Here is an 18,432-nt window from a genome sequence, read left to right on the forward strand (position 1 = left end):
GACTTCATTTCATCACAATTTTTCTTCTTGAGGCGATGGTGGATAGACAGTCTTAGCAAGGAGGTGTTGCCCAGAACAAGATGGTTTAACAGTGACCTTGTTATATAAAATGCTGAATTTTTGAGCTTCATTTAGGGTAGAGTATTTTGCAATAATTAGCACCAGTAAGAGCACAAATGAGTTACATCATTGTATTCACACAAGTGCAATTGATATGAGGTGCTATCCAAAACGTCTGGAAACCCTTCCAGACAAGCTGTTCTAATTATCTGAAAGTTACCAGTTCTGATGAGATTAACAGAAAATAACTTTGGTTCTTATCTAGAGGAGCTGGATACATAAGTACCACTGAAAAATGAGATTTTGAATCCTTTTTGCTCTGTGCTCAGGCACCGTGAAAGTCTGCCCCCAAAAGAGCTCCTGTAGGTGCTGGTCAATTTTATGTTGTTCTTTACAATTTTCTGTTCTAGTATTTCTGCTACATAGTAAATGTAAACTTCAAAAATTATAGTATGGAGAACAAAAAGAAGAGGGCTTCTGAAAAGTCATTTTAAAAATTTGAATTACTACACTGAATAAGTCTTCTCCAAAATTATAAAGAATACAGTTATGGCTCTCAGTAACTGCAGTTAATACCACGAGCCATTTCCAGCCATCTTCTCCAAACACCAAGGCATTTGAACAATAGCAGCTGCCCATGTGTGTCTTTCTTTCAAACCATTTTCAGCAAATCAAATGGAGGAACAGCGTGCTCACAGTTAAAGGATGAGGATTGCTGGAAGCTGTGCAGTGCATGCTTTACAACAAAAGGTCATAGCTAGATAGACAGTATATCCTAGGAATCCTTGGTAACGTACTTCATCTGGGTCATAATATATCCAAGACACAAGTCTTCAATTCTGTTGTGTCTTCACTTTAGAATAGGCACAGATTGGAGCCTTTAAAGTCATCAGTATTTTTTTCATTATCTTGAGAATTAATATTCTCAAAAAAGACCATGAAATATTGCATGTAATGACTCCACTGTGCATATTAATTCATGGTCCCATGCAACCTATTAGAAAGCTAGTTCTAATATATTATACACTGGAAAGGAAAAAAGTTAAAGAGCACCCATTATTGTGGTTTGTGCAATGCAGACATATTTTGTAAGAGCCTGGAAAATTGGGTTGCCTATTAAATTAAAAAAAAAAAGCCAAAATACTTTTATACATAAATGCATTAGACATGTATGAAAAAGAAAAGCGAACTGTGCTCCCACTTTAGAGCGCTGTATCTCAAACCATATGAACATTTCTTATTGTAGTGGTGCAACAATGCAAACAGATTGAAAATATTGTGGTTTGGGGTTTATTTGTTTTTTGTATTATTTAATATGTTGTGCTAAAATGTGCTTGCAGGGAAGATGTGTAGCTTGGTGGTTTAAAGACTCCATTTCATCCTTAGTCACTTCAATATATCAGAAAAAAGCTTAAAGATGTGTGTGAGAGAAGGGCTCCTCATAAACAAGCGTGATGAAAGCTTGCTTTCCTTTTTGGTATCCAAACAAAACAAAAGATTTCACTCAAGATTTTAAAGACCCTTAAAAGGCAGGGAATGCAAAAAGCATAATTAAAATTTCACCCTCTGCTCATTCTAAAGCAGCAAGGAGAAGGGGGAGGCTTCCCTAACCCTTATAGTCTGTATTGCAGCAGAAAATGAGTGGATGAGGCACAGGTGCAGCACCCCCTCCTCCCTTACTTGAGATGCTGGTTCATGTGAAACCCTAGGCAGGACAAGCTACAAAAAAATCCACCTTGCCACCAGTTGGAGAGCCCTGGCCAGACTTTTTCCTCTCCTGCACCAATCTTTCACTCCTCAGCTGTGTTATAATGGCTTCCCTCTGCCCTGAGCAGTGCAGCTTTATCTTGCGGGGGCTGCATGTGAGCTCTCTGCTACGAGGCAGAAGGGAGCACGCTTCCCCATCCGCTGTGGCTGCTGTATGGGTGCTGCTGTGAGTGTGGGCAGCGGTGCTGAAGGCGAGCCCACCTGCCATGCAGTGCGTGCTGCTGCCTTGGCTCGTCTCCCTTTGTGGAAGGAGTGGATGGCTGAAACCAGGTTCCCCTTGGCGTACCTGCCAGCGTCTCCTATCTCACTCTTTTAAATGTGGGAGATTTATTTGCTGTGAAGTCACGGGGTACTCAATTACTGCAGGGGACACAAAAAGAAATGGGTTATCTTATGTGGGCTGTGTTCATTTTTATTTTTTATTTTTATATATCAATATAATTTTACTACTTTGATTATAGTTTACTTCTTTGCCTCTGCCAGAGCTGTCACACATGCTATGTTTCTGTCTTCATCTCATTGAAAAGCAGAAAGGAAAAACAGATTGGAGCAAAAAATGCTGCTGTTTGGGATGAGCACTTCTGATGCCTTTGGTGCTTTGCTCCTGGGCAGGTATGGCCCTGGCAGTGCCTCGCGCTGCCCCGGGTGCCCCTTGGGGAGCAGGTGCATGTTTTGGCTGCCCGTGTCTGCGTGCGCAGCTTACCATGCCATACTTAACTACATCCAGAAGTGGTTATGAGGATCAATTAATGCTTAAATTATTTGGAGGTACCAGGTGCTTTATGAGTGCTAATTATTATATTCAGGTTTGCTACAGCTTAGGGATTAGATCTTACTTGGGCAATAGGTGGGGAGGCTGTGAGATGTATGTGGTAAAGAATTACAAGTAACAAAGAGTCACTGCCAGCCGAAGCATCACCACAGCCTGTTCGTGCAGTTCCATTTAATTGCTTTTAATGAATTGTCAGTCTTCCAATTTGATTTTTGAGCCTTAATTACTTTTATTTTGAATATTAGAGAGAACATCTCCTCTCTAAGGTTCTGTAGGGGTTGCTGTTACATTTTGTGGCTATAGCCCTGATCGTCTTTCTCCCAAGAATGGGCAACTGTGTAGGTACTTTTAAAATGTGGTGGTGTGTGCTTTATTTATTTATATATGCTATTTTCTGGCATGAAACATTTCATAGATTTGTGCTAGGTCTGGGGCATCCTGGATCGCTGAGAAAAGTGTTTGCTCCTTGTCTGGACACTGAAAGCCAGGCAGGACCTTGCTGCGTGTTAAGTGCTGGTCCACTCGGGGAGGTTTGTGACAACAGTCTTCTATCACAGGGAAGACAGCTGCCTCTCAAACCTGTGAGACAACCAGCTAGTCTCAACTTGCTGACCAGTAAAAACTTAAGTATTTGTTCAATATTCACCTGTGTCTGTGCTTTTAAAATCCAGATCAAAGCTATGGGAGACTTGGACAATATGGAGAGGAGCTGTTTGTGCATTTGTATATTTATTTTAATGATCTGTCTCACAGCTGAAGCAATGAAAAGTAGACTGTAAAGTAGCCAGAAGGTCATTTCTAGGCTGTTTTATTGCTGCTCCTCTGCAGGTGGGCCCCAAGCTTCATGTCCAGCCTGAGCTGCTGCTGCCCCAGCAGGCTGGTACTGTGGCAAAAGAAAGTGGAGGAAAAAACTGGCCCAGAAGCCTTGGGGTATAGAGGGGGTGGACTGAGGTGAATGAATGGAGAAAAATGTTTCAGAAAAGAGGTGAGCACTGACAGGGGCTGCCCAGAGAGACTGTGGAGACTCCATCCCCGGTCCTCAGAGGGATAAAAAACATCACAACATCCTTCGGCTTGAAGAAGATTCCTAAGTCTCGCCATCAACCGAAGATGTCAGTAAACACAACTCCCTTTCTAGGAAAAAACAACAAAAAAAAAAATCTCCTGGAAAGGTGGGAGAGCCTCGTCCCCCCAGGTCCCTCACCTTCCCCAGCGGGGGCGGCCGCAGCTCCCCTGAGGCGAGGCAGGGAAATGGCCGCGCCTCGGGGCGGGGCCGGCCCCCCCCCCCCCCAGCACGGCGAGCGGGCCGCGGCTCCTCCCGGGGCTGCTTTTCCCCAATTAAGGCGCCGAGCCCCGTGGCCGCGCCTCCCGCACCGCGTCCCCGCTGCCGGGGGCCGCTGCCGGGCGGAGGCACCGCGGCGGCTCCGCCCCGGGGCCGGGCAGGGCCGCCCCCGGCGGGGCGGGGGGAAGCGGCCAGCGCCGGGACTCGGTGCCGGGCGGCTGTGGCGGCGCCTCCCGTCCCGTCCCCGTCCCCGTCCCCGTCCCCGTCCCCGTCCTGGTCCCGTCCCGGCAATGTCCGGCGGGGGCAGCCGGCGGCGGGCCGGCCCCTCGTGGCACGGCGCCTTCTCCCGCTTCTTCGCCAGGAGCCCCCCGCGGCAGGAGGCGGCGGCGCCCGGCCGGCCGGCGGGAGCGCACAGGTAGGGGCACGGCACGGCCCCGGCCCCGGGGCCCCGCTCCCCCGGCTGCGGCCCTGCCGCGGAAAGCCAGAGGCGGGGAGGGGTCTGCGCCCCGGGTCCCCCCGGGCTGGTGCAAGGCGGCCGCCAGCGCCCGGCGAACCTGCCCCGGGCTCGGGGGGGGGGGGCTGCGGGGCTGCCGGTCCGCGGGGGGCGCGGGCGAGGTGAGAAGGTGCCCAAGCGACTCGTGCGGTCCTTCCTCTTCCTTTTGGCTTTTCTTTTTTTTTTTTTTTTTTCTTTTTCTTTCTTTTTCTGGCGGCTGGTTTCTGCCCGTACGCAGGGGAGACCCGCGGATAAAGTTTGCTTCTTCTGGAGTCCTGTTGTTGGTCTGAATTAATTGGGGTGTGTTTTGTGGTGAGGAGGTGTCAGCCGCCCGGCCTTATTTCCTCAGGTATACTACTAAGGCTTTTTTAGCTTTTAACATGCTGGTTTTAATCTTTTCGAATTATTCTTGACACTGCCTACATCTGTGCTTAAACAGGCAGGCAAATAAGTGCACTCCTTGAGGAGATAGTGGCTGGCACACTAGGTCTTTCTCACCCATCGCAGAAAACTGCAGAGCGTGTTACTGTCTTACACTGGCCGTCCTAAAAGATCTCGTAAATGGTCCACGAAGGACCATTTTAACATTGGGATTCTTTATTTTACCACAACTGCTAGTCATTTGACAGACCAGCAGATGAGCGAGGATCCACTGTGCTGTCATGTTGCTTTTTATTTCCTGAAAAAAAAAAAATCAGGAGCAAAGCTGCCAAATCAAGAGCACCTTCACCATGGTGAGAGTAGCGCGACCATCACGCCTGGCAGGGGGGATCAAGGTGCAGCAGAAAGAAAAGGCTTGGAGTTGGCTTGGGACGTGAAGAGGCAGCAGCAGAAGTGACATCTGGCTGCTCCTCGCCAGCTCCGTACAGTTGTGGTCCAAGCTAAACAAAAAAGCCTAGCGGTCACCTCGTTAGGGAGCAGGGTGACGCTGGCCGAGTGGTTTCTGAGCTGGGTGTGCTATCTGCAGATCGTCCTCATGGTAGACCTGCTCCACTCAACTCCAGGCTGGTGCCTGTTATCTTCATCTCAATCCGAGTTTCATTTCCTGCAGTCAAGAGCCTTTCCTTTACTGGGGCAGTCCACCAAGGTGCGAGGAGGCTCGGCCTCCTGGCCTCCTGCTTGACCTCCTCACATGGGTTTAGCTGCGGGGCGGTCGCCTCAATTCCTCTCTCCGGAGTGGAAGCAGCCAGCAGAAATCCTCCAGCTGAGAGGAGCCCAATTTGGCATGTTAAAGAGCTTTTTTGTTGTGCCGGCTGCGGGGCGGTAGGTTCGCCTGGAATGCTGACGCTCTCGTCTTTGGTTTCCACTGACAGCCTTCTCCATAGATTAGCGTAATTGCATACATTAAACAGCGCCGGGCTGGAACGAGCGCCCCAGGTTTGCTCGGCGCGTTGATTTAGCATTGCGGTGCAGAAAAATGGATCGCTGAACAAAGCATGCGGGTGGGGAGGGGGGGCCAGGGTGGCTTTGTGTGTTTGTTGTTCAGCATAGAGGGCAGGAGGCGGCCTGGGGAACACATCTCTTGAGAAATGTGTACACTCGGTGATTAATTTCCTGGTGAAATGATCGGAATGGTGTATGCTGGTACCGGACCTGATCTTAAATGTGTGGCATGAAACTTCTGCATCGAGGTATTTTACCTAGCACTGGGTTTCAGAAAAGCAGAGCAACCAAGTAAAGAGCACAGGACAGGGAGCAGTATGTTGTGCAGGGCCACATGTATCTACAGGCTATCTACATGGACCCCCAGAGACATGCATCATGCTTGATATAGCCTGCAGAGATTACTACAGTCTCCTAAATTTTGGAAGTGGCTGGAGGTGAGCCTGCATGTACCCAAAAGTCATTTTCCATATGCACCTGCAAACTGGGCAGCAGCAGCTAGATGGAGGCTACTGATGGCAGTTTCGCATTCCCCCATCCCACAGCTGCCCCTTCAGCCCATGGTACAGAGATCTCACCATTTCATGCTCCAGGCATTGTGTTCAGAGTTAGCTTTAAAAAAAAAATAAAAAATAAATAAATATAAAGAAAATAACCCTACTCTCACCTGAGCCTAAAATAGGAGGAAGGGGAAAGGGAACTGCACTGTTTGTTAGTCAGTGTCATAGGATTTTCTTCTGAGAACCTTGTGTGGCAAAGAGCTGTATGCTGATAACTTGCCCTTACAGCCGTTTGTAGCTCTGATGAACATGAGACTTGCTGGAGGCTCGCTGGTGGAAAATAACCCGTGCAGACTAGCTGGAAGTTTTGTGGTGGCACGAGGTACAGCACAGCTGTTAGGGGCTCACTCTGCTTTTACATGCAACCTGAATGTGAGTTATCATTCACCTACTGCTTGCTTCTTTAAGTGCATTCTTCAGAGTCACGATGCTGGCATGGCTTTGAATGAGGTCTTTGGCATTTTTCTTCCCAGTTCCTTATCGTCAGCTTCCATCAAACATAGTCATTGAGCTCTACTCTGCTATTTAATATTTTCAATATACAAAATTAATCGTTTGTTGCTGGCAGTCTAAATCTCCAGAGTGGAAAAATCCCATTGATTTTTTTATTATTCTAATGGCAGTCTAATTTATTTATCGTCATTTTTCACATTTCTTTAGTCTATCTGGATGAAGACGCAGCTTTTAGAGTATAAGCCAATCTATTGAGTATTCGCTCAGTGATATGCCACTTTCATGCCTTAGCAATTGACCTGTTGTAAGTAAATGTGACCTTCTAGGTCACCTTAGAAGCCTCTAAGGGGGTGTGACACTTCGCCAATCACTTTAACCAAGAGCTACCACTAAAATCTTCTTTAAACTTTCTTTATATAATTTGCTCCTCTCCATATTGTTTAGCAAGTTCATTTCAGGTTTATCTTTTTCCCTCCAAGTGTCATTGCTTGGTCAAGTAACTACCAGTGCAAGTGAGCCTTTGTTGGAATTGTCCAGATATTGTTTCTGCATCACTGAAGAGTACCAGAGACATCAAACAGGGAAGAGCAACCTTTTATTTGGTCTTACAGGTTTTGTTTTGTTTTTAAATTGAGATTATTGTTCTGTTCATCCATTAGTTCCTAAGAGCTTTCAGAGGTGGAAGAACTTTGTTTATACTGCCTAAGGAGAGATTAGAGAGCCTCTTTCTTCCTCTGGGCTTGCCAGTCATTGTTCCTGTTTATAAAGCACATGTATTTTTGTAGCTGTAAAAAAATGCATTTGGGAACTACTGGGAATGGATTGAAAGGGGAGTAATGCGTTTTGAACTTATTTCTTCTGAACTTGCTACCTCCTGGCTGGTTTTGATTCACATACAGTTGGTGTCTTAGGAGAAAGCCATTGTTTTCTGGGGGAAAAAAAAGTCTGTATTCTAGTAAAGACACTTCCGTTCAGAAGGCAGAGGAAGATTATTTCAGTTTTATTTCTTTTAAATCTAACTCATTTGTGAGAATGCAGCAGAGGTAACAGTTTGTAGAACCAGCAAGGGGAAGACTCCAGTCATTTAGAAGAATTCAAATTAAACTTACCAAAGCAAGATGCATTATGAAAAAATTTTGTTTGTTAATTTGTTGGGCTTTTTCCTGTTTGTTTCCTCGATTTTTCTGTTGTGACTTCTATTGCAGGATAATTCAAAATTATAATTCAAAATTGCAAAGGCCCTTATTTAGCAGGTTACCAAAGCCGTTGCCTATAATTAAGTAAGGAAATATTCTGTATATTATAGTGGGACTACTTGTTTGATTAGAATTAGGCGTGAACCTAAATGTCTCATGGGATTGAGACCCGCAAGGAGCAAGCCCAGCAGCCTGCCTTGTGCTTGTGAGACATTTCCTAAAGGAAATGTTACTGGAGTATTAATTATAACAGTAGCACTCCTTAAAAGAAACAAAATACCTTAAAAAAATAATAATGTTAACAGCACTCTCTCCTTCCCAGTAACCGTCATAAGTGCTAGAATTAATACAAAGGGATTTCAAAAATATCTGCGATTCCTTGGCTTTAAGGAATGGTTTTGCAGCAGTTAAAATTTATCAGTCTTCTCATCTGATGAACAAAAGACTCGTAAGTGAGGAAAAAAAAATTCAGAAATATGTTGTTGTGAGGATTGTATTTCTGGTTATTAAAACTTCTTACAAAGATGGAAATCAAACTGCTGCTTCTATTTTCTGAGTTTTTTTTGGACTGCATATTCTTCAGCGAGTGTATACTGTTACACTTCTAGACAGTAGCGTGGCACTACATTGCTACACTGTAGGCTTTCCTGGGAAAATTAACACTTCTATTTTTCTGGTATTTTAATTTCCAAAATAATTTTTAAAAATTTTAACTGACCTTACAGTAACACTTTTGAAGACTCTTCAGATCAGAAATGTGAATTTCCGTAGTCATTTTACTTCACGAGTCAGTTTTGTGAGATGAAATACAGTCACTAATTGTATCAATATAATTTCATGGCTTGCCATGTTATTGAATGGTGTCTTTGTTTCCCAAATGTCCCAGTGCTTCTTAAATTGCTAAAATGTGTCACAGAAGGCAGTATATCTGTTTAAATGGGTTGGGGGCCGAAGGGGCCAAGTCCAGGAAGGCCGCACAGGCCTGCACTTCGCCTATTGACGAAGGCAGGGAGCAACTTGCAAGGAAGTATTTCTTGGGAGTACATGAAGAGCAAAGGCAGAAAAAAATCCAGTGACAACAGCCTTTTATTTTTTTTAATCACCAATTAAGTGCCAAAAAGTTAGCCATCAGTTTTGTTTTGTTTGAATCAGAGATGCAGCCTTTCAACTTGAGGAAGGGAAATGTGATGAATATGGGAAATATGGGAAGTGTCTGAAGGATACTTCTCAGTGCATGGTTGTAAGAAATAGAGGAACTGGAAAAGTATTTTCTTGTGGTGAACTTGTAGCTTCGTATACCTCTACCAATAGTTTTCTGCTCTGACCTGACTAGAAGAACTCGCTGCTTTTGCTGTTGACACCAGTGTCCTTTGCACGTTTTTGTTTGTTTGTTTGTTTTTCTGGTTGCTTTTTCTTAATGGCATCTATTAAAAAATATGTTAAACCCTGTTTATCAGGAGGAAAGTATCTACTGCTGCTTTAAAGCTTTCCTGGATTGGTTTAATGTCTTCTATTTTCTTGTCATTTGTAAGCATCGTTGTTGCTCCCCAACCCTGCAAATACGTGTCTTTTGAAAGCAGTTTTATAATGAGCTATTCTCTATTAATTCAATAATTTTAACCTTAAATGTAAATAGTTTACAAATCTGCTTCTGGTATTATACCAAGTCAATGTGTTAGCAGCCAGAAACACATTTATTTCATACGTATGCTGAAAACTTTACCTAACCTCTCAGACTAGTGAATATGGAACAGATCCTATATTAATGTTTGTTACTATGCTTGACAGATGCCAGAGCAAAAACCTTGATGTAATCTAGTATAATCCTACTGCTCAATATTGAAGTAGACTCTACTCAGAAACGTTTGTATTTATTTTCTCTAGCTTTTGTACGGCTGTTGAATTCCCTTGTGTATAAAACAGATTAAGTTATTCAGCAAGGGCGATCATGGGCCATCATACCGATTTCACTGAGCTCTAGCCTTTTAGGTTTAAAGGGACACGTTTGATGGCAAGCCATGGTTTGTTTCTTGTATTTTTAATATATTTTTTCTTTGCAAAATGTGGCATATTGGTGCTTTTATAACATCTTTATTTTTCATGTTTTTTTTTTTTTTAACTTAGTGTTTTGAAAGAGGATTAAAAAAATCAGTTTTACACTTACATGCTCTGCAGTTCATATTGTGTGTGTGAAGCAGTGCTGCTAATGCAGAGCATGAAGTTGACCTAGCTTTGCCATACAAGCAGAGCAAAAAACAGTATGTAAACAAGCAGCATAAACAGGTCTGAGAGGAAAAAATGTTTCAGTTAAAACAATTCAACTTGCTTCTTAATGCTGCCTGTAATCAAACCAGTTTTCAAGTGGGGCTGTTTAATTGAATAGAATACATTTTATGTTATTCCAACACTTAAATGAGTTGGCTGATTGTAACACTTCTGTTGCCTGAGTTCCTGTCTCATCCTACTTTTGCCTCTGTTTTCTTCATCCCTACTTTTCTTTGCTTTCTGCTCCCTTTCCCCCACTTCTCTAATATGTTTTAAATAGTTGTTTTGCTTGCTCTCTGTTTTCAAACTCACTGACTTGTTTTTATAATTTCCGTTTTTCTTGATGTCTTTACTGTTCCTCCCTATGTGTGTGGCCTACATGTAAGGACAGAAGTGGGAGTCAGAAACTTCCCATTCAAATTTCTGTGCAAACACTCCTCTCTTTCAGGACAAGCCCTAACAGCCTTGTCAGAGATTACGGGAAGACTTTGTCACTGCTGGTTTCCCGTGAACAGTGTTAGAATTGGGAATCTTCCTGAGAAGTTGGTCAAAATTTGTCACTGGGGGGAGGGAGGAGTAGCTCTTTGCTCATTGCTATTTTCTGTTTAAATGCTAGCATCTCTGTTTTCTGTAAAAATGCTGCTGTGTCTTGATTGACAGTTTTTATGAATTTTCGCTGCTTCCCTCAGACGCTGAAGATGCATCTTCTTGCCACTGGAGTGTACTGTGATGTTTTCCTTTTGATTCGTTTAACAGATGTTATTCAATATACATGCCAAAAGCTTGACTCTTGACAAAAAAAAATCTAACTTCTCTTTGTAGATCAGGTTTGGACAGTTCTCTGGGCTTCACAGGGCATGAATGGCTTCACAAGCGGGATTTTAGGATCTAGAGTTAAGGTGTTGGCATTTCAATTAAAATTAACACTTCTAAGTCCATTGTATTTGGTTGGATTAAAGGGGAAGGACTGAATAGTTGATTTATCAAGGCTTTCAGGTGACCTGAGAAGTTAATAAATATGTTGATCCTAACATTGCAGGAGGATGGGAACTCTCAAACTTGGTTTTTTGATGAGATTACAATTTTAGTTGACGAACTGCTGAAATAGTACCTTCAGGCTCTTTAAGGCATCTCTCTTGGTGCTGATGCCCCAGTTAAAATATTTGCAAGTGGAATGGCAGTGGGACAAACCGAGGGATATAAAATAATTTTCTACTTTTTGTATGTGAAGAAGTTTAAAACAAAGTGTTTTTGAGTCAATTTAGTATCTCCACAGGTAATTTGAAAGAAGAGAAGATTGTAGCTTGTGAAGTTTGCAGATGAGTAGGGTGAAAAATAGAGGAATCGCCGTGTAGATGACAGCCTTGCAGAAGCAGACTCAACTGTCATTGTTGGCAGTCACCTGAACATGAGCTACCAAAACAAAGTGGTGGCTCAGAGAGAAAAAGCAATGCTCAATTATATAAATAACAAAGTACGTGTAATCTGTGGCTAGGCTTTAGTTACTAGAGTACTGAGCCAGGCTGAAGCATCTGTGTTTTTTTATGAAAAAGGTACTGACAAACTGGAAATGGCTGAGAAGAGCCCCAGAACGATTTGATGTGTGGAAAACCCGCCTCACAGAGTAAAATTAAGTAGCTCAATAGCGTTTAGGTCGTCTAAGAGAAGGTTTTCAAATGACAGAATTACAGTTTGAGGCATGGCTCTGCCTCAAGGTATATAACTGCAGGGGAAATGAGAGTTAAATGCTTCCTGTCACAACAGACCTGTAACTTGAAGAAGGTGTTTGAACCAGAGGGCTTTGTGATCTGCTCCACGTAGACGTCGGTAGATCCCATAGATGAGAGACAAAGCTTGACATATTCTGAGTAGTAAGCCTGATTTTTTGTATTGACTCAGTAAGTTTAGCAATAGTGAACACAGAAAAGTCTTATTTAAAGATGAGACAGATTTTCTGTTACTTTCTGTAACTTTCTGTTACTCTTTTTAATCAAAACTCTGTATCTTTCAGTCAGGTGCTACAGGCTTAATGCAGGTCTCCCTTGGTGAAATTTTGTGATCTAGATTATTACACAGGCCAGTTTCGGTGATCATAATGGTCTGTATGGCAAGTCTGGCAACCGGTAGATGTAGAAAAACATTACTCAACACATCTGTATTTTTAGCTGTCTTCTTTTTAATTTCTGCTTAGAAGCAGGCACAGAGGAGAACCCAATCCTAGCTAACCTATGGCTCTTTGCAGATCTGTTTGTAACTACTACTGGTCTGTTCGTGCGGTTTGAGAATCCCTGAAATTTGCTGAAACTTCATGACAATTTTGGTCTTGCAAAATTACATTTGATAGCATTGCTTGATGCAGTTTTCTTTTCATTCCCATTCTTCAGGGAGTCTCTCCCACAGCTGTGTCGTAAGGTACTAGGTGATCAAATTCTCTTTAGCAACCTCTCTGATCCTCAGGGTTTGACATACTTCCTTTGGAAGGTCACCACCAAATATGTTATTGTCTTGGCAGCAAGTAAAATTGGAAAGAAGTGATAACATCAAGACCAAATGTAGTGCAACTTCTCAGAGAGGAGCACTAGTTTTTTTTTAAAGAGAAATAGAAGGCAGAGGTCAGGAAATGGAATCAGATCCCCGAATGCTGAAATGAAGAAACTGTCAAGAAAGTAAAGTCAAAAATGACATTAGCCTCAGTGAGGGCTGCACTGGAGGGTGAATTATGTCAACAATGCTAAAACAAAGACACATTGTCTTGAGGAAAAACATTTCAAAAACACTCGAAAGAGATGTCACAAGTGATGTCATTAAACCTGGAGAGAGAGGTCAAGCTTAGTTTATTAGCGTTATGTCAGAAAAGTCAGATGTAGGAGCTTTGGGACACTTGGTACCTCACAGCACCTTTCAGGTTAGGCATTGCTTACTCTCTGTTGCAAGTCAACCCATGAAATGGTCCCTGTTTCTGCATTAATCTGAAGAGAAGCCCAGTTAAAAATAAACAACGTTAGCTTAATGCGATAGCAAAGAGGTTTGACTTTGCAGGGAGTCATCTGTTCCTGATAAGAGAGAGGAAAAGAGGTGGCAAAATGGTAGAGCCCCCACCTCTGCGGTAACATCTGGGCTGCACGAGGAGTCAGTTCTGGACCTGCCAGGTTGGAAGCGACCTTGCTTTGTACAGAGTATTCCCAGGTGGGAGGACAAGGCATAGGTGGCATCCACAAGTGGTGTTGCAATGTCCCTTGAGTTGAGCCTCAGCCAGCCGTCCCTGTTTTCTTAAGAGCCTGCCTGCCCATTAATTGCCCCATTCCCAAACAGCAATCTGCAGCGGGTGCCTTGTAAAATGCCACGGTGGTTAGCTTGAGTTTGGTAAGCACTGCATTTGGTCAGTCTTATCTCAGCTCACACGTTTGTGCTTCATGGCGCTTGCATAGCGCCAGTAGCTTGTTTATTATCTAACACAGCACATTCACAATCTGCTGTGTGCATAATATGGGTGGGGTTGGTTAATAGAGGAAGAGGGGGTGGGCTTTTAATTTGCGAGTTCCCAGGGATTGTTACGAAGAACAAAGGTGGAGGAAGCAGACTTCTCGTGCTGCGTGGAGGTGCTGAGAGGGCCTTTTGAAGATGTAATTGTTTATAATTGTCCTGTTCTGTTTTTAGAGACGGTTGGGAAAGATCTCACAAACCATTACATTAAATTTGCTCCCTTGAATTGGTGCTTTCTTTACTGTAATCCCTCATGTATATTAACTAAACCGGATCTGAGTATTTCTGCTTATACTTGTCTACTTTTTTATGCTTTGTGGGTAGGAATGGTAAGGACTAAGCATTTTTCTCCCCCATAATAATCTCTGACCTTTCCTGTGCAAGTGTAACGATTAAAAACTTGGACCAAAATCTGCTTCTGATTCAGACACCACCTGTCCTGGTATTACAGAAAGGTCAGAACGGATTTTCAGCAGTGGAAGAACAAAAAGCATTAGAAAATCACACAAAGAGAAGTTTATGCAGAAGATACAGAATGGGATCTGTTGTTAGCTTCTGTTTAATTTATTTATTTATTTATTTATTTATTTGGAGAATAGGAGTGATACTAATCAGGGTAGGCATGCCAGCAAGGCAGTGGGGAAGAGCAGTGAGACAGCTGCGATGAAGAGATCCCTCTGCCTTCACTGAAGATTAACCGATCTGCGTTGGATGCACCGACATATGATTGAGAAAAGGGTAGTCAAGCAGAAATAGCAGTAGGAAGGCAGTATATTACATACTGGAGAAGTAGCTTGGTGTCTAGCCTTAATTTTGACAGTATCTTTATTACTCTGAGCAAGTTATTTAATATTTCCAAGCCATCTTTTTTACTACTATTTATAAAATCAAAGCAATATCTCCCCAAATACGTAAGCAAGCAGCTGTGATGATCTATGAGTAACTGCCTATATAGTTAAGAAGTCTGTGGAAACCTGTTGGAGGGGCAGAGGTGTTTTCTGTAGTCCTGGGATCATGCTCTGCTCTTTCACTTCCCAAAAGAAAGGAGATTCAAGACTTCTGATTTGCACAAGGAGTACAGACTGACCATGGAGGCTCTCGGAGTAGTGGCTGTCACCTGGGTGAGCAGTGCCCCGGGTACACGGAGTTCCCTGCTTCGGGGATGTCCCTTCAGTGACCCTGGTGCTGGAAGATCCCTTTACAGGGTGGGTAAGGAATCCCTCTCAGACCAGTCAATGAGTTTCAAGACATTTTGGTTTTGAGAGGTCTTAGGGCTAACGCTTGTCAAACTTATATCTGTGAACTCTGTCAGTGTGCCATTAGACTTGGGTTAGTAGGGTCCTATTGCTGGGTATGCAATATAACAACAGTACTTTGTGAAGTGTGGGACTGAAGACTCAAGAGATTCATCTTCCTTAGCTAAGAAGTGGGAGTGCTGCAACCCTGCCCAAGAGCTGGCTGGCTGGTCTAGCAAAGCCAGGTGGGCAGCTAAGCACAAACCTAGCTTCAGACGTGCTGAACAGGGGGCAGCGTGCTCAGTACCTGGTGTGGCGAAGCGCTGCAAAAATGCACGGCTCCAGAAAAGCTTAAGGCAAGGATGAAACTTGGTGGAGGCAAACTTCAATAATGCAGATGCCGCCCAGATGTATGTGGGGAGCCTATCCATACTGCCAGTCTGTTGTTTTCTCTTCTTAGCAAAGGCATGATAATTCAGGGGTGTAATAAGCATAACTAAGAAATCAACATTTATAACATTTTTAATAGCCGATATGGTTCTGAAAAAAAAAAAAAATAAAAAAAAATTATAAACCCTCCTAGAGTACAGTTCTTGGCAATATTACGTATTTCCACTACTGATAGCCTAGCAGGGGTATACCAAAAAAATTAAAATAATAGGTCAATTCTAATATAAATATTAGTTGTCTTACATATTTCCCAATAATTAATAATTAAACTATGGCATTCGCAATTAAAAATATATTCACTGCATCTCTGAGTATAGGCTCGTAGGGACAGCACGGGACTGTGTTGCAACATAAAATACGTATGGCATAATTACACCAGGTCCTCTGTGGTTGCTTCTTTTAAGCACGGGAGGGGTAGGGAGGCCCGTAAACTTCACTTTTTTCTTCTCCTTTTTAGAGAAGTTGTGGGGAAAGTGCTGTTCCAAAATGTATGACTAATGACTGCTCTGTGATTGATGCAATGATGGGGGGGGGGGGGGGGAGGAAGCCCTAAAAATGGCAGGGGGGTGGCAATAGCAAGTGATGAGCTTGTTGTCCAGTCCCAAGCACAGAGCGTGGCACAAGTAATGTGCACGTGTTGGTTAGGTTGTACGAGGTAGTCTTGACTCTGGGAGAAACAAGACAACTTTATCCTGCTTTCAGCAAAGTGAGCGTGTGAACGTCATCCCTTTGGTGCGAGTCGCTTGAGGATCCACTCAGGCCTGAGCCCCGGCCACAGGCACAGGCTGGCAAGAAGCGAGCTGCAGCAGCAGCGTGCCCTTGCTCGTCCCTGCTCGCTGCCCCTTCGTGTGTGCTGGCACAAATCACCAGGCTGTGAGCTGGATCGCCGGCTGAGCTCTCGCAGCTGGCAGCTTCTGCTCCCCCCTTGTGTTTATCTAGGACCGGAGAGCCTTGCTGCGGTGGGTTAGGGGTGAGAACGGGCAGCTGAGATTGAAGAGGAAGGTGTGGAGGTTTCTGAAGCTGGTTCTGCTGACAAAGTCAGCGTGTGGAGGAACTACACCCTAAAGCAAAAGGTTCAGGAATGTAGAAACGCTAGAATATAAACCATGAAAGGGTGTGGGGAATTGCTTCCAGGTTTGGGTTTATTCTATGCTGGAAAGAAAGTTTTGATACTTTTTTTTTTTTTTTTTTTTTTTGATTGGTTGATTTTAAGATGTTTATCTGCCGAACTGCTTTCTTTCAGTTTTGGTGCGTACGCTGTGCAATGTCATAGCAAGCTGTCTGAGCCTGGCTTTCAAGAAGGAAGTAACACAGGCATATATTTCAAACGCAAACAAAAAGTGGGAAAGTGATAAAAGGAAATAAAAACAGAATTTGAAGGGAATTTGAATATGAGCAAAACAGAGTGGCTAGAGAAGAGGCCACAAATAATTCTGTGCTGGTAATGCTCAACAAAAGCAAGTATTGCATCTGTGTTCTGCAGAGCAGGTCCGTAAGGACTGGTGTCCTGAAGCCAAGAAGAACGCCTGGTGGATATCAGCCTCATTCTCCTGCTCTTAGTGCAGGGAGCTCCTGCTAAGGTCAAGTGTATCAGCGTCAGGAAAAGCTATGCAGATCTAAGAAAGGTTTGATTTTGCATTTTGCTTTTTAAACTAAGAGGGAGAAAATAGGTTACGTACTGTGAAGCACTTTCATTAGTGTGCCAGGTTGCCCAGAAGTGTTTGTGGCATCATCTTCAGCATCAACAGCACAAGAATTTAATAGGAGAGAATATTAATTCATCTGCTGTGTCTTACAGGGAGGCAAAGAACAGCCAAGACTTGTGTGCTTTCCCTGAAAAAGCATCTTAGTGTTTCAGAATGCATTATGAAAGATTACCTGAGGTGATCTGAAAGTACATGGTTTTGAACTTGAAGAGGGTCTACAAAAGAGAGAAAAGAGCTTTCTCTTTTCTGTTTTGACTCATCTAAAGATCTGAAGGATCTTAACCCTAACTGCAGGAGAGCCATGTTCTCATTTTTGTCCAAGGAATCTTGACTCTAAGCAGCTTGTAAGGGAAAATAACATTTAGTCAGACTGGATTTCATATATTGTGTGTATATCCATGTATATTCAACTCCAATGCCTAATCCACAATCAGGAAAAAAACCTTTCTTTTCAAATGTCTTACTGAGACATGCTTACCCGTGGCTTGACAGTCAGTGGTAATGGGAATACCAGCCCACATCTCAGTCTTTTCTCTAAATCCTGGCACAATTCACCAAAGCAAATAATATTTTTTTTTCTTTTATTTAAACAGCTATCAATTCATCTCTTCATACAAAAACACAAATAAGGGCTTGTGTGTTTATAAATAGCAAAGCTAAATTTCTAAAATTGTTGAAGAAGGGTTTTTGAAGTGATTATCACTTCATTGCAAAAGTGGATATTTATGTGTTGTACTGATATGAAGTGTTTTTTTTCAGTTTATGATAGGCAATGCAGGAAGTGATCTGTCATTCACATCCTCTAATGTTTTCCTTGATGTGATTTTGCTTTGTAGCTGCATGTAGCATAGAGGTTTGGATTAAAAATGTTTTCTGCTGGATTGTGCTTATGGATAGTTTTCAGAATCAGGAGAAAAATGGTTCCCCTCATCCCAAAGATGGGGTTCTGGAGAAAGTTTAGGCCAGGGTAAACTGGCAGCAAGGACGGATGAGACTTTGGACTTCAAAGTTTTAAAATGGACAGCGAGTGTCGCCTTGGTAATGATAACATGCTGGTTGTCCCCTTTCTAAATGTCCCCTTTCAAAAATGTCTTCCAAATTTGCCTGCAAATGCTCGTTAGGTATTTTAAGTGCCCAGTAAAGATTTGGTAATTCTGGTAGGTGTGATTTGTAATGATTCCATCTGCCCTGAGCACGCTCCACTCAGTTGCAGTCCTTAGTGTAAGGACTGTGGGTGCTTTCTAGCTGCCAGGTAGATATTGCTGTGCCAAGGAATGCTACAGTGGATGATTCATCAGCTATGCTATTTTTTTCCCAACAGAAAATT

General features: G+C 43.2%; 1 protein-coding gene across 1 annotated transcript in view; it reads left to right on the forward strand.

Annotated features, from left to right (window-relative positions):
* Window positions 1–4,055: 4,055 nt before the first annotated feature.
* Window positions 4,056–18,432, forward strand: part of CRYBG3 (crystallin beta-gamma domain containing 3) — a 93,097-nt gene continuing 78,720 nt past the window's right edge. Inside the window, exon 1 of the mRNA XM_038183867.2 lies at window positions 4,056–4,296. Coding sequence (XP_038039795.2) covers window positions 4,172–4,296 — 125 coding nt within the window. The 5' untranslated portion in view covers window positions 4,056–4,171. The remainder of the gene's footprint in view (window positions 4,297–18,432) is intronic.

The sequence above is a fragment of the Anas platyrhynchos genome, chromosome 1 (genome assembly GCF_047663525.1).
Source record: "Anas platyrhynchos isolate ZD024472 breed Pekin duck chromosome 1, IASCAAS_PekinDuck_T2T, whole genome shotgun sequence".
Taxonomy (NCBI): domain Eukaryota; kingdom Metazoa; phylum Chordata; class Aves; order Anseriformes; family Anatidae; genus Anas; species Anas platyrhynchos.